Source organism: Desmodus rotundus, chromosome 2, assembly GCF_022682495.2.
Source record: "Desmodus rotundus isolate HL8 chromosome 2, HLdesRot8A.1, whole genome shotgun sequence".
Classification (NCBI taxonomy): domain Eukaryota; kingdom Metazoa; phylum Chordata; class Mammalia; order Chiroptera; family Phyllostomidae; genus Desmodus; species Desmodus rotundus.
In genome coordinates, this window is record NC_071388.1 from 102523941 (window position 1) to 102540612 (window position 16672).

Sequence of the window (16672 nt, forward strand, 5' to 3'; positions counted from 1 at the left end):
TAATTCATCCAACAACAGGTGAGCACACATTCTTCTCACGACCACAGGGAGCACTCACTATATTCATAAAGCACACACTAACACATCTGAGAGACTAGAAAACACACTACATATGCTCTGAAACCACAGTGAATGAAACTAGAAATCAGTAACAGAAAAACAGCTGGAAGATCCCAAAATACTTGGAGATAAAACAACACACTTCTAAATAACATATGATCAAACAAAAAATCTCAGGAGAGGATTTTATTAATTTGACCTCAAAGGCAAAGGAAGCAAAAGCAAAACTAAATAAATGGGACTATATCAAACTATAAAAAGCTTCTGCACGGGAAAAGAAACTATTGAGAACAAAAAGGCAATCAACAGGATGGGAGAAGATATTTACAAACAACAGCTCCAACAAGGGGTTAAGAGCCAAAATATATGAAGAACTAACACGACTCAACACCAAACAAACAGACGATCCAATTAAAAACTCGGGAGATGACCTGAACAGACACTTCTCCCAAGAATAAATACAAATGGCCAGCAGGCATATAAAAAATCCTCAAGTCTATGGCCATACCATCCTGAAGGTGCCCCATCTCCTCTGAAAAAATGCTCAACTTTATAGGAGACTGTTCGTTCTGTGTGGCGTGGGCCCAGCTCCCACTCAGAGAGACCAGTGGAAAGCGAGGTCCAGCACACAGGACCCACGCCCAAGGATAGGTTCTCCCATGGGGAATGGGGCCTGCATTGTACCTAGGCTGCTTTGAGACTTGCTTTTTGCTGAAACTCCCTCAACCTGAATTGAGGCAGCAAATGTTTACTTCTCATCTTTAAAGTAACTTCCTAAAATCTATGCTAAACCTTCCAAGGAAGGAGTATAACCAATTCAACCACTTTTCACTTAACATTTGTAAATATCCTTCCTTTTTGATGTAATTAGCAACATCCTCTCCTTTGTCTTCTGTAAAAGGTAACCACCTAAAGAGAACCTGTGCGTAGCAAATGAGGATCATCCACAATGTAATGTGCCCAGAAAAGCAATAAAAGCCTGTCAAGGCAAGGGTCGGGGCACTTTTCTCTTGAGAGAGTGGCTGTGTTGTCCCTTTTCCTCCACAGGACTCAGTAGTCCGTGTGAATTTGTCTCATCTCAGCCACAATCTGGTGTCTGCATCACAACTTCACTATTAGGGAAGTGCAAATCAAAACTACAGTGAGATACCACCTCACACCTGTTAGAATGGCCATACTCAACAGTAGAACAGGTAAAAAGTGTTGGAGAGGTTGTGGAGAAAAAGGAACCCTCACTGACTGCTGCTGGGAATGTAAACTGGTATAGCCACTAAGGAAAAGAGTATGGAGTTTCCTCAAAAGTGTTAAGAATGGAGTTACCATATGACCCGGCACCCCCTCTTTTGGGTATCTATCCAATACACTTGAAAACACTTATTCGTAAAGATTGATGTGCCCCTATGTTCCCTGTAGCATTACTCACAGTGGCCAAGACATGGAAACAGCCAAAGTGACCTCTGATAGATGACTGCATAAAGATGCGGCCCACATACACTGTGCAATACTACTCAGCAAGAAGAAAAGATGCAATACTGCCATTAGCAACAACATGGACCTTGAGAGTATCATGCCGAGCAAAGTAAGTCAGACAGAAAGTCGAGAACTATACGTTTTCACTCTATGTGAGATATAAAACTGAAAACAATTGAACACGACAAACAAACATACACTCATAGACATAGACAACAGTATGGTGGTTACCAAAGGGGGAGGGAGTGGCAAAGAGGTAGTAAAAGGTAACTGAAGTCAAATATATGGTGATTTGGGGTAGTAAACACACAATGCAATATACAGATCACATATCATAGGAATGTACACTTGAAACCTATGTAATCTTTTTAACCAATGTCACCCCAAGAAATTTAATTTTAAAAAAATCTCAAGAAATTAAGATACACAGAACAAAATGAAAATAAAAAACTTATCAAAATTTGTGGAACACAGTGAAAGCAATGCTTAGAGGGAAATTCACTCTATTGATTTTAGAGAGAGAGATGAAGGGAGGGAGGGAAGGAGAGGAGAAAGGAGGGAGAGAGAATAAGGAAAGGAGGGGGGAAACACTAATTTGTTGTTCCGCTTATTTTATGCTTTCATTGGTAGATTCTTACATGTGCCATGACCAGGGAATGAACCCGCAAACTTGGCATATCAGGACAACGCTCTAACCAAGTGAGCTACCTGGCCAGTGTGGACATTTATAGCATTAACTGCATCTATTAGGAAAGAAGATTTAAAATCAATCTTCTAAGCTTCCACCCTAGAAAGCTAGGGAGAAAAAGAGCAAATTAAATCCAAAACAACAGGAAAGAAATAAAAATTAAAGCACAAATCAATGAAACTCAAAACTGGAAATCAATAGTAAAAATTGAAAGCTGGCTCTTTCTAAATATCAATGAAATCAGTAAGCCTCTGCTGGGGAAATGGAAAATGGTTGTTCAATGGGTATAGCGCTTCGGTTTTACAAGAGGAAACAGTTCTAGAAATGTTTTACAACAATATAATTAACAATATTTACACTTAAAAATTATGTTTAAAAAAGGGCAGCAAGACCCTAAACAGGATAAGAAAAAAAAAGGCAACATATAAACAATATGCCACCACTCCAGACTCCACGGAGCGTAAAAGGATGACAACGGAGTACTGTGAACTACTGTGAACTACTCTATGCCCACAAATTCGACAGCCTAGATGAAACTGATCAATTTCTTGTAAGACACAACCTGCCAAAACTCACACAAGAAAAAAGACTGAATAGGCCTATATTTATAAAAGAAATCGAGTCAGTAATTAGTAACGTTGCAACAAAGAAAATACCAGGCCATGTGGATTCATTGGTAAATTCTACCAAACATTTAAGGAAGACATTGTATCAATTTTCTACAATCTCTTCCAGAAGACAAAAGCAGAGGGAATACTAACTCATTATAAACCCAGGATTGCTCTAACAGCAAAATCAGGTGCTCCGAGATATTAAGATATTTACAAAAAAAGAAAACTAGACCAATATATCTCATGACCATATATTTCTACAAAATATTAGAAAATTGAATCCAATAATGTATAAAAAGAATTATGCATCACGACCAAGTGGAATTTATTCCAGGTATGCAAGGCTGGTTCAACATGGAAAAATCAATTAATGTAATCCATCATGTGAAGCTGCTAAAAAAAGAAAAGGCTACTGCAAGGGGCTAGGTAACAGTTGGTAAGCACATGTATTAGAACACAACTATAAGCCGTTTTCTACTTATTCACACCATGTGCCAATAACTGGACTATAAGGGAAAGTGAGACAAACTTCACGCTCTTGTACAGCCTACAATCCATCACAGACGCAGAACAATGAACAAGCAACCACGAGCCCCTAAAGCAGGGACGCACGGAGACTGGAGAGAAGTGGCAGGGGGATGGAGAGAAGCACTAACTGGGTTAAAAGACAGGGAGGGGTATGGGTGGCTGAGGGGACTATTATAAGCAGGATATATGGAGGTCATGAAGCAAAAGGAAAAGTACAGTATGTTAAATGTACTGAAAGGAATCCAGGTTTAGTATCACAGAAAGCATACAAAAGGATGACATGGTTGTGGTTTTGCTGGTTATCAGGTAAAAATGGGTATCTACAACAGAATACCTTGGGTTATAAGCCATGATACCTGGGGTAAATGGAGAAGACTAAAGGTCTGATACACTTTCAAAAGATAATTTAAAAAATAAAGAAGGCAGGAATTGCTGAGTTACAGAATTTGAAGGAAAAACCCTTGAGTGCATGTCTTTTTTCTAATTATGCTCAAGCATCAATCTTTCTACCCATTAAAAAACACAAAAGCTGAAACAAAATACAGTATCTTTAAAAATTAAGCAGTTAAAATTTAACATACAGTAATCTTGAAGAAATAAATGTTATCCTGAAAAAGATAAGTTTCTAAAATGTATGTAATAACAAACTTAATTTTGCCTTTTCAAATAGAATTTCTCATTATTTGGTGTATCTATTTAAAACACCCATTTGATCTATTCAGCCATCATTTTCTGAAATTTCTTCAATAACATGTAGCATTACTTAATACAAAATTATGTTCCTAATTATATGTTTAAGATTTTATAAAGGAGTTACTTACAGGGACATTAAGTGCATACTGTAGTCCTTGAGGGAGTCTTTCATGTGTTTCCATCTGCTCCTCATCATTTTTCACGGTCTCCTCATGGACCATGAGTTCGTCATGTGATATCATATCCTGTTGTCTCATCTCACTTTCTTGTAACACTTCATCTGCAGCAAGGATCTCCTGGTGGGGCATACTTCGATCTTGGAGTACCGACTCCTGCAGGTCCCCAGACACAGTGGACTGGCCAGACACTCCACCCATTACAACCATTGCCCTGGAAGACTGCATTTCGTCTATGCCGCCACATTTAAGAAATAATCCTTCCAGTTTGTCGTCAATGTTCATGCTTAAGTATAACTGCCTAGAAAGACCAAGTTTGGCAACAAAGCATAATAAATTAGTTTTATATGTCTACTTGATAATTTTTAAGTTAAATTACGAAAAGTACACAGTTTAATAGAAAAATTTCACTCATATAATTCAGTATCGCCTCCAATTTTTAAATACCAAGATAAGTTTCCATAAGACTAATAGAGTAAAACACAAACTTTCCTTTTTGTCTGTAAGGCACACTCTAATCTATTTTTATTAAAAATAAGCCTGACATTAAACAAATTAGGGAAAAAGTATTTGTAACAGTCAAAGGATTCACATCCTTTAATAAATTAAAATATCTTAAAATAAAAACAAATTCACTCATTAAGAAATAAACTGATAAAACATTATCAGGCAAATCATAAAGAAAACTTAGAAACAGTTTCTAAATATATAAAATAGTCAATTACAGTAGTAAGTAAATAAAGAAATGAATATTAAAACAAAGGTACCATATTTCATCCACCAAACTCGTAATGCCTCTTCAAAAATTAAGTCCAAAGTTGAAATGGTTTAAAAAAGAAATTCATCTACTGACAGTGGAAATGTAAATTAGTTCAACAATTTTCAAAGGCAATTTGGTCTGTATATCAAAAGTCCTAAAAACGCACATATTCTTTGAATCAGTGATTGTACTTTTAGGAAACTACCCTGATGAAACCAGAAATACATACAAAGATATACACACAAAACCACTGTAGTGTTCACAACAGTGAAAAACTGCAAATGCGCTACAGAGTCAACACAAGAAAACTGATTAAATATATTCATATATTTGCTCTAAAACTAGACGATGGTGATGGTTGCACGACTCTGGAACTCTACTAAAAAATACTGAATTATACACTTAAAACAGGTGAATTTTAATTTTATTGCACTTAAATTAGATCTCAATAAAGTTTTTTTAAAAAGAAAATTAGAATGGCTACCCGTGGGGGCTGCTGAAAGAAGGCAGGAAGAGGGGGAAGCGTGGGAGCTGGCAATGTTTTTTCTTGAGTTGAATGACGGTTACACAGGTGTGCTCACTTTGTAAAATTTCAAGATGTACATCTGTGATGTGCGCACATTTCTGTCATTTGTTACAGTATGTCAATGAAAAGTTAATCTGTTGAAACAATAATATCCATACAACAACAGTCATAAAAAATATTCTTGAAAGATACTTCAGAATTTGGGGTAATATCCAAATATAAAGGGGTGTGTGTGTCTGTATGAATGTGCATAGGTTTATCTAAAATGCTAAAATTATAAATTTTTAACTATAATTATATTTCCCTCTAATTTGAAAACTTTCCATAGTAAAATTTTATTTTTTATAAATGTTTTTAATTGTTAAAATGAAAAAGTATTTTTATTCCTAATATAGTCTTAAATACTTTAACATGATTAAATAAATAGGTCACAATAAAAACTACACACTATTACTTTATTTTATTTTCTCTATTACTACAGAAAAGGCAGGTAATTTTGAATCTGCCCTTCTGATTCTGGTTGCTATAACTTCATCTTCTATCATGTTACTCTAGGAACTAACAATTATGAAATCCAAAGACACAAATTTTCAAAGAAGGTCAAAGACTGGTACAAAGCTTGGTTTTTAAAACCGATTTCTACTAAGACTATGAAATAAACATACATAACCAACCCAAGGAGAAGGGCCTACAACTAGTAAATGCGTTGATTATGTTTCGGTTTAGTCACCTCTTTCCCAAATGTATCAGGCAGGCAATGGTTACTAACTTGATCACAGCTTTCAGAGGTAAAATAAATGATCAGTTAAATTCAAATACACCACTAAATTATAAACACTATTTCTTTTACTAAGGCTTTTATCTAGGGAGAAACCCGTCCTTAAAAAGCTCAAAAAACATATAAACAGAGAAGTAAGCAAAATAAAAATATAATTCATAATTGCTAACCTTGTTTTCCCTGGTACCAGGTATTATCAGCCTAGAAGACATAGGACAAAGAACCAAGAATCCAATTTGACTTTTTAAAATCTCTAGCAAAACAAAATCTAAAAGAAAAAGACTTTAAATATATCACCAAATAACTGTTCTCTCCAAATATTCTATTTCTCACATTCCTTAGAAAATAAACTATTGTATGACCAAGTGAAACTTAAAGTGTTTTAGGGCTAAAATTTGCTTATTCTGTACATTCTTTGGAAATCCTTACCAAATAAATTATATTCCTCTAATCTGCCTACTGTTTTATTAAAGAATTTGGAAAACCCCTAACTGAAAAAGGACTTATTTGTATAGTAAGACATCATTTATTATAATTCTTTGTGGCTGCTACAGCTGCTATTGCCACACACAGTTACTTTTTTAAAAGGAGCTTTGAATAGTATAATGTTGAAAAGTTATCAAAATATCAATTTAGAGAAACAGACCTACGACATAACTTAGTTTAAAAAAGAGGCCGCAGTTTTAACTGACTTGTTAACTCAACGCAAAGTCCCCACTTCACTACAGCAGCAGTACCAACTCTAATGTTACTTACTAATCACGTACCTCATCAATTTATTTAAATGTGGCATATCCTGAAGATAGCGGCCTAGATAAACACAGCTCATTTCTTCACACAATCACGCAAAATTACAACTGAACTACACAACAACCATTATTCACAACTGCCAGAAATGGAGCTGAAGGGAAGTCCTACAACTATGGAATTAAAAAAGAAACCACATGGATACTGGGAAGAGGGGGCACAGATGAGGAACAGGCTGGTCCCACACCCACGTGTGCCAGTTAAAAATCCGGGAGGGGAATCTCAGGAGCCAGGGGTCAGAGCCCAGAGTTCCAGTACCAGGAAGGTAAGTCCCCATAACTTCCTGGCTGAGAAAACCAGCAGGGACTGAGGCTGTTGAAGACAGAAACTTCGGGATTCCCAGGCAGTTCCTCCTAAGAGGCCTGCACGCGAACTTCCACAGACTCCCTCCCTCTGAGCTCCAGCACTGGCGCTGCAACTTGAAAGGGACCAGAGGCATGTGGGAAGAAACTGAAGTGTCTGGCACCAGGGCAACAGCTGGGGACAGCTTTCTCCCAGACAGAAGTGCTGACAGAGGCCACTGTTCCTTTTCTGAGCCCTCCCGCATGAGATCTGGCAGGCAGGAGATATCTGAGACTGCTCTAACCTGGCTCACACTGTTTGCCCCACCCTGGTGATTCCCTGAGGATCCACCTACCCAACTTTCAGGCCCACCCAAACTGTTTCCACTGGCTTTTCCACATGAGGCTTATCTTGGCTCATGCTTCAGACTTTCCTAAAGCCTGTCAAACAAGCAGCATCAGGCCTCAGCAAGCCTGGTACCTATTTTGCTAAGTGGCCCCAGGTCTGCCACTAGCAGCAGCCAGTCTTAGTTCACTACTTGGCCTCACTTGGTCACCTCCAAGCACAGCACAAGTAGCAGCCATCTGTAGATCACTTTGTATAGTAGCTATGTGAGGTGACCCTGGACAGAACACAGGTGGTGGCTATCCTTAGCCTGTACCTTCTGAAAAAAGTTGAGCCTGGGCACCCAGTGGACAGCTGCAGACCCTATCAGAGCACTGACTACCCAACCACCTCCACAAGTGACACACTCAAGGGGCACACTGAGAGAGCCCAGAGCCCTGCTGAAGTGAGTCCTACTCTGTGCAGTGGCCCCCTGACCCTCCTGGGAGGGCGGAAATTCATGGTCAGTGATCAGTCCGTCCTAGCAGCTGATCTACCTGGGTAAATCCCTCCCATTGACCTGCCAACAGCAATCAAAGCTTAAATACAAAAAGAGGGTGTACAGAGTCCATATGGTGGCACCTTGAGTACGCAGCTTGGGTGATAGGGGAGGCTGTGCTACTGGATCCTACAGAACACCTACTGCATTAGGCCACTAGATCAAGCCAGAGTCGTAGCAGCTCTACCTAATACACAGAAACAAACACAGGGAGGCTGCCAAAATGAGGAGACAAAGATACATGGCCCAAATGAAGGAACAGACCAAAACTCCAGGAAAAGAGCTAAACAAAATGGAGACAAGCAATCTGCTAGATGTAGAGCTCGAAACATGGAAGTAAGAATGCTCAATGAACCTTGGGGAAGAGTAGATGAACCAGACAGAATTTCAACAGCATAAAAAAGAACAGGCAAAAATGAAGGATACATTTAATGAAATGAAAACCAATTTACAGGGAAACAACAGCAGAGTAAATAAAGCCAAAAATCACATCAGCAATTTGGAATGTAAAACACAAAAACACCTAATCAGAACAGCAAGAAGAAAATAGGAGTTTTTTTTAACAACGAGCACAGTGTAAAGAGCCTCTGAGAAAACTTCAAGCGTACCAACGTTCACATCGTAGGAGTGCCAGATAAAGAAGAGAGAGCAAGAAACCGAAAACCTATTGGAAAAAACCTATCCCTAACTTGATGCAGAAAATAGACATGCAAGACCAGAAAGCACAGAGATTCCAAACAAGATGAACCCAAAGAGGCTCACACCAGATATATCATAATTAAAATGCCAAAGGTTAAATGCCAAAGACAGAATCTTAAAAGCAGCAAGAGAAAAGCAGTTAGGTACCTACAAAGGAGATCCTGTAAGACTGTCAGCTGATATCTCAAAAGAAACTTTGCAGGCAAGGAGGGACTGGCAAGAAGTATTCAAAGTGATGAAAAGCAGGAACCTGGAGAGGAACCAAGATGGCGGCGTAGGTAGACACACTGCGCCTCCTCGCACAACCAGACCTGACAGAGAATCGAACAGCAAGGGGGACCGACACCAAAGAAATAGAAAATAAACATTCATCCAGACTGGTAGGAGGGGCGGAGACGGGCACCAGGGTGGAGAGGACTCGCGTGGCTGTGACAGGACTGAGACTGGCCGAGTGTGGGACAAATGGCGCAGGCAGTCCGAGCACTAGCAGACCCTGCGGCCCCACATTTGCACAGATAAACCCAGAGGGCCGGACTCAGAGTGGCGGAGAGTGGGGCAGGCAGAGTGGCGGGTAGCACCTTGCGGCACCACATTCGCTCACAGATAAACCAGACGAACGGTGGGCAGCGAAGCAGACCGTGCAACCCAGGGCTCCAGCTCAGGGAAATAAAGCCTCAAACCTCTGATTGAAAGCGCCCCTGGGGGTTGGGGCAGCAGCAGAAGAGACTCCCAGCCTCACAGGAGAGGTTGTTGGAGAGACCCACAGGGGCCTAGAGTGTGCACAGGCCCACTTACTCGGGAACCAGCACCAGAGTGGCCCGGTTTGATTGTGGGTATTGGAGTGAAAGATTGAAATCCGGAGGAGAGTGAGGCGGGCGCCATTGCCCCCACTCAGCCCCTCCCCCACGTACAGCGTCACAGTGCAGCGACCAGCATTACCCCGCCCTGGTGAACACCTAAGGCTCCGCCCCTTAAAGTAACAGATGCACCAAGACAAACAAACAAACAAACAAAAAATGGCCCAAATGACAGAACACTTCAAAGCTCCAGAAAAAATACAACTAAGCGAGGAAGAGATAGCCAACCTATCGGATGCACAGTTCAAAGCACTGGTTATCAATATGCTCACAGACTTGGTTGAATCTGTTCGAAAAACAGATGAAAAAATGAAGTCTATGCTAAGAGAAACAAAGGAAAATGTACAGGGAACCAATAGTGATGAGAAGGAAACTGGGACTCAAATCAATGGTATGGACCAGAAGGAAGAAACAAACATCCAACCAGAAAAGAATGAAGAAACAAAAACTTGGAAAAATGAGGAGAGGCTTAGGAACCTCCAGGACACCTTGAAACGTTCCAATATCCGAATTATAGGGGTGCCAGAAGGAGAAGAGGAAGAACAAAAAATTGAAAACTTATTTGAACAAATAATGAAGGAGAACTTCCCCAGTCTGGCAAAGGAAATAGACTTCCGGGAAGTCCAGGAAGCTCAGAGAGTCCCAAAGAAGCTGGACCCAAGGAGGAACACACCAAGGCACATCCTAATTCCATTAGCCAAGATTAAACGCAAGGACCTACATCCAAGATTACTGTATCCAGCAAAGCTATCATTTAGAATGGAAGTGCAGATAAAGTGCTTCTCAGATAAGGTCAAGTTAAGGAAGCTCATCATCACCAAGCCCTTATTATATGAAATGTTAAAGGGAGTTACCTAAGAAAAAGAAGATCAAAAATAGGAACAGTAAAAATGACAGCAAACTCACAGTTTTTAACGACTACACATAAAACAAAAACGAGAGCAAACTAGGCAAACAACTAGAACATGAGGGTTGTCAATAAGGGAGTGGGAGGGGGAGAGGGGGGTAAAGGTACAGAGAATAAGTAGCATAGATGATAGGTGGAAAATAGACAGGGGGAGGGTAAAAATATTGTAGGAAATGTAGAAGCCAAAGAACTTGTAAGTATGACCCATGGACATGAACTATGGGGGGGGCAATGTGGGAGGGTGGGGGGTGGGCAGGATGGAGTGGAGTGGGGGGGAAATGGGACAACTGTAATAGCATAATCAATAAATATTTAAAAAAAAAAAAGAAAGAAAGAAAAGCAGGAACCTACAACCAAAATTACTCTACTCAGCAAAGCTATCATTTAGAAACGAAGGGCAAATAAAGAGCTTCCCAGACAAGAAAAGGCTAAAGGAGTTTATTGTGATCAAACCAGTATCATATGGAATGGTAAAGGGACTATTTAAGACAAAGAGGAAAAAACTGAACAATAAAAAGGAATTAAATACATATATATCAACAATTAAATCTTAAAGAAATAAGCATACGAGCAGAACAGAAACAGAATCATAGATACAGAAATCATTTGGATGGCTGCCAGATGGGAGTGGGGAGTGGGGGATGGGTGAAATAGGTGAAAGGATTATGAAGTACAAATTGGGCCCTGGCTGCTGTGGCCCAGTGTAGGTTTAGCACTGGCCTGTGTACCGAAAGGTCACCAGTTCAATTCTCAGTCAACACACATGCCTAGGTTGTGGGCCAGGTCCCAGTAGGGGCATGTGAGCAGCAGCCAATCAATGTTTCTCTAGCACATCAATGTTTCTCACCCTCCCTCTGTCCCCCTCCCTTCCTCTCTCTCTAAAAAATAAATAAAATCTTTTAAAGTACAAATTGGCAGTTACAGAATAGTCATGGAGATGTAAAGTACAACATAGGAAATATAGTAGCAAAGAACATAGATGCTGATGCACGAACACTGACAATGGTGGCAGATTGAGGGATTGGGGGTAAACTCAGTGGAGGGGTAAAAAGGCGGAAAATTGGGACAACTGTAATAGCATAATCAATAACATAATTAAATAAAATAAAAATAAATAAATAAATTGAGCATATCCTAATACAGCTGACCTTTGAACAATGCAAAAATTAGGCATGCTGATCCCATACAGTTGAAAATCTATGTACACCTTTTAACTTTCCCAAAACTTAACTATAGTCGCTTGGTATCTCTAAGGGATGGGTTCCAGCACCCCCTTTGAATACCAAAATTCAAGGATGCTCTAGTCCTTACATAAAATAGCACAGAACAATGCATACAGTTGGCTGGCCCTCTGCACCCAGATTCCCAACTGAAAAACAAAAATACAGTTTTCGACTTAGGGTTGGCTGAATCCACAGATGCAAAACCAAGAAATATAGAAGGTCAACTGTGTATTTATTGAAAAAAATCTGCATGTAAGTGGACCCACACAGTTCAAAACCATATTGTCCAAGGGTCAACTGTATATGCATATTTAAAATACTCCTATAATATTGTGTTAATATATAATGTACACATTAACCAACATAACCTAACATTAGGCTGAAACTTTGAATTGAGGAAGTCAAAGTATTTTTGTAATAAAGAATATTTTGGGGGGAGGGGGGGAAAGTCAGGTTTGCATAAAGTGCCAAAGTAATGGACTTGCAACCTCAACACAGAGGTAAAAAATGGGAAGGCAAGCAGAAATACCGTAAGTGGAAGACGAACTTGACCTCTTCAAAAATTTTCTTGAAAACAGACCACATACACAAAGAATTCTCTCTTCTTTTTACATATGGTTTCTTATTCCTATGACCCCCATATATTAGCCATACATTTCAAGTTACTGGCTTAGCGTAGAAACTGTTAAGACAATTTCCCTGAAATACCAGAAAATATTAACATAGATTTCACTATCAATGAAAAATGCTCTGACAAGGTTTGAAACTTAGAAATATCTATGAAAATGAAAATTACATGTACCCTTGACTGAGCAACTCACCACTAGGAATGTATACAATCCTATGGGCTTATTCATAAAAATTAACCAAAGATACATATACAAGAAAGTTTAGCACAACCCTTTAATAGGAAAAGACTGGACACAACCTAAGCATCAGGTGACCAGACTTATTATGATTCGAACATACCATGGAATGCACACAACCATTAAAGGGAATGTGGCAGCTGTACGTGCTGGCGAAAAGTTCTCCAAGATACGTTACATGAAAAAAAATCCAGCAGGAAAAGAAATATGGACAAAAGCTTGACTCATACTTGTATCACACACCTCAGCTAGTGACTGGGCTCAGTAAACTGAGCAGGAAATGAAACAAGGCCCTCAAACAAAGAAGTTAATTTAAATAACCCTATGCTAAAAGGGAAAAGTACAAAGCTACATATAACGAATGACAAAGTAAGAAAAGCACATTTTTTATTGTTCTAAACTTTTCGACTCTAACTCCTACATGGTCTCAGTCACAGCTCTCATGTGCTTCACAGCACATGTAAAAATCCAAATACAACAAAAGGCCCAAGGTCCCAAGCACAAAATTTAAAACAACATACTTCCCTTCTCTAATTTCAATATTTTCAGGGAGGCGCAGACAAGTGTAAAGAAGGAAACTCATGGAATCAATATACATTTACATATGAATAGTTAAATGTCTTTTCCTAATAAGCCTTTAAAAAGCCAACTGTTTTTGCCCCAATTGTCTCTATAATTAATGGAAATTCAGGAGTTAGGGATACACAGGAGACAGGAAGAAATAAATAATGCTTCTTTTAAATCATGTCACTTACATGAAAGAGTGCCCTGGAAGATAGAAAGAAATAACTAAATTGCATTTCCTGGAGTCTCTGGCTAGCTAGGGGAAAGAAGGACTAGGTGGAGTAATAAACAATAAGGCACCGTGAGCTCCTTACATTGACCTATTATCTTGTGAGTAAAGGCACACTGGGCAGCTGGCAATGGTATAAAATGGCAGAACTGTTAACAGCCAAAACAGGGTAATTCAGCTAAAGGTGGGATGATATTCCAGGCGCTTCAAGTTAACCAGACTAAAGAGTGCTAAAAGCTGTGACAGGGCAGGAGAGAGAAAAAAAGGATTGGGTCACCTTGGGCCATTTTCTGCTAAATCTCCCTTCAGCAAATTACTTCTAACTCAGTATTTCCCCCTTCCCAAGTTTTATTCTTCCTCATTTCCATTCTTCTGCCATAGAAGCCAAAAGGTATAACAAAATGGATACCTGAAGGGCCACAGTACAGCTTCCCGCTCCATTCAATTCTCACCCTCCCCCCACACACTCCCACAATCCTTTTCCAGTGAAACATGTTTGGTTCACCTGTGTAAAAGTAATCTGAGTTGTCCTGGGTTAGGTAACCCCTAGTCACTTAAGTGAAAATACTGTATATAAAGAATATATGAATTGTCATCACTCTCTCCTATCTTCCGGAAGAGACAGCTTATTCTTCTTGTCACCTTCTAATTTAATCCTCCTCATCAACTATGCGCACGCAATTATAAACCAAGCTTTACAGATCCGTAAATTAAAGTAGAATAAACGAACTTTGAGTCAGGGCTTTCCATAGGGAATTAAACAAATGGGCTTTTTGTTTGTTTTGTTTAATTATATATTATTGTTTCTGCTATTACCAATTTGTACTTCTTAATCCCTTCACCTTATCGAACATCCTCCAATACCCCTCCCTTCTAACAGCCACCAAAACGTTCCCTGTGTGTATGATTCTGTTTCTGTTCTGCTTGAATATTTTTTTAGATTCAACTGTTGATACATATGTGTTTACTGCCATTTTATTGTTCATAGTTTTGATCATCTTCTTCTTAAAAGAGACCTTTTAATACTTCACATAATACTGGTTTGGTGGTGTTGAACTCCTTCAGGTTTTTCTTATCTGGGAAACTCCTTATCTGTCCTTGGATTCTAAATGACAGCTTTGCTGGGTAAAGTAATCTGGCTTGTAGGTCTTTGCTTTTCATGACTTTAAGCATTTCTTGCCAAGCCCTTCTGGGCTGCAAAGTTTCTTTTGAGGAATCAGCTGACAGTCTTACTGGAGCTCCCTTGTGGGTAACTACCATATTTTGCTGTGTATAATGTGCACCTTTTTGCCCAAATCTTTAGGGAAAAATAAGAGTGCACATTATACTTGGGTATAATGAATACATACTATGGGTATAATAACCCCGTGTGTAATGCACACAAAAACGTGGATGTGCACTCTGCAGGGGAGTGCATTACATATGGCAAAATATGGTAAATGCTTTTCTCTTGCTATTTTTAACCCTGCCAAGGTCATAGCTGATCTTAGAGATACAAACTCTTTTCTTAAATACTGTTACATACATGAGGTGCATAGGCTCAGAGTCATGATTAGCTGCACATTTGTACGTGACTAATATTAAGCCATAACATTTAAGCAGTTTGGTTATATGTTTTGTAAGGGTGTGTGATAGCGATAGTAAATTGTATCTGAGAGATACTGTGAATTCTGAAGTCAGTGTTGGTATAGTTTTTTTCTTCACAAACTTTGAAGTCAGTGTTGTGGTTTCTTTTTATGTTGAAAATGGCAGAAAAAGTATATAGCTCCCTCAACAATCATCTAAAACAAGTCGCTTATCAAAATACTTTTGCAAATGCTGTCAAAACTGTTTACACCTTGAGTATAACAAATATGACTGTTACAAACCTTTTGCAAAGCCTAACACTGAACATTCTGATCAATTAATGTTTAGGACATTTTTTGGTTGTTCTTCAGCAACATCCATGTTTCCATTATTTGAAAAGAAAATTTTTATTCTTTTTATATATTTCTTTGTTGAATGATTAGAGTAGGCTTTTTAGCTCAAAAGGTTACTTTGTCATGACAAACACTAAAGATTTCTAGACTGTAATTGAAAATAAATAAAAAATCATTTTATTATATAACAAATGCAAATTCAGTTTTTTGATTTTTCTTTGCATTACTATGTAGTAATGAATGTATCCCTCAGATACCTGCCATCTATGCTGTAATATTTTTGACCATGACCTCCTCAGGGTTGAGTCTTTCTTTGTCATTAACCTTTGGCATTTTAATTATGATGTAACTGGTATGGGTCTGTTTGGGTTCATTTTGTTTGGGATTCTGCACTTCCTGGACTTATATGTACTATTTCCTTCGCCAACTTAGGGAAGTTTTGTGTCATTTTTTTCAAATAGGTTTACTATTTCTTGCTCTCTCTCCTCCTTCCAGCACCCCCATGATGCGAATGTTGATGTGCTTGAGATTGTCCCAGAGGCTCATTATACTATCCTCATTTGGGGGGATTCTTTTTTCTTCTTGCTATTCTGATTGGATGTTTATTGATTTCTTATATTCCAAATCACTGATTTCATCCTCGGCTTTATCCACTGTATTGTTGATTCCCTGTAAATTGTTCTTTTATTTCAATTACTGTATCATTCATTTCTGACTGGACCTTTTTTATGCTGTTGAGGTCCTCACTAAGTTCACTGAGCATCCTTATAACCCGTGTTTTGAACTCTGCATCTAGCAGACTGCTTGTCTCCATTTGTTTAGTTCTTTGTCAGGAGTTTTATTGTTCTTTCACTTGCGCTATGTTTGTCTCCTCATTTTAGCAGCCTTCCTGTGTTTGTTTCTGTGCATCAGCTATAGCTGCTACAACTCCCTGGCTAGACAGAGTGGCCTAACGTACCAGGTGTCCTGTAGGGTCCAGTGGCACAGACTCTCCAATCACCTAAGCTGGGTCCTCGAGGTGCACCCACTGTGTGGGCTGTGTACATCCTCCTCTTGTAGCTGAGCCTTGATTTCTATTGGCATGTCCAAGGTCAGCCACTGCCTGTGTTCTGTCCAGGGCCACCTGGCATAACCTACAAAGAAATC

The 16672-nt window shown here is 39.1% G+C and overlaps 1 protein-coding gene across 9 annotated transcripts in view; it reads right to left on the reverse strand.

Moving 5' to 3' along the window:
- The window catches only part of ZNF148 (zinc finger protein 148), a 126576-nt gene that overhangs the window by 55601 nt on the left and 54303 nt on the right, over positions 1–16672 (reverse strand). For 5 of the 9 annotated variants that reach the window (XM_045185947.3, XM_024577992.4, XM_053918477.2 and 2 more), the window contains one exon: positions 4179–4527. In XM_045185947.3, coding sequence (XP_045041882.1) covers positions 4179–4511 — 333 coding nt within the window. In that variant the 5' untranslated portion in view covers positions 4512–4527. The other 4 variants (XM_053918475.2, XM_053918473.2, XM_053918476.2 and 1 more) reach the window with 4 other exon arrangements.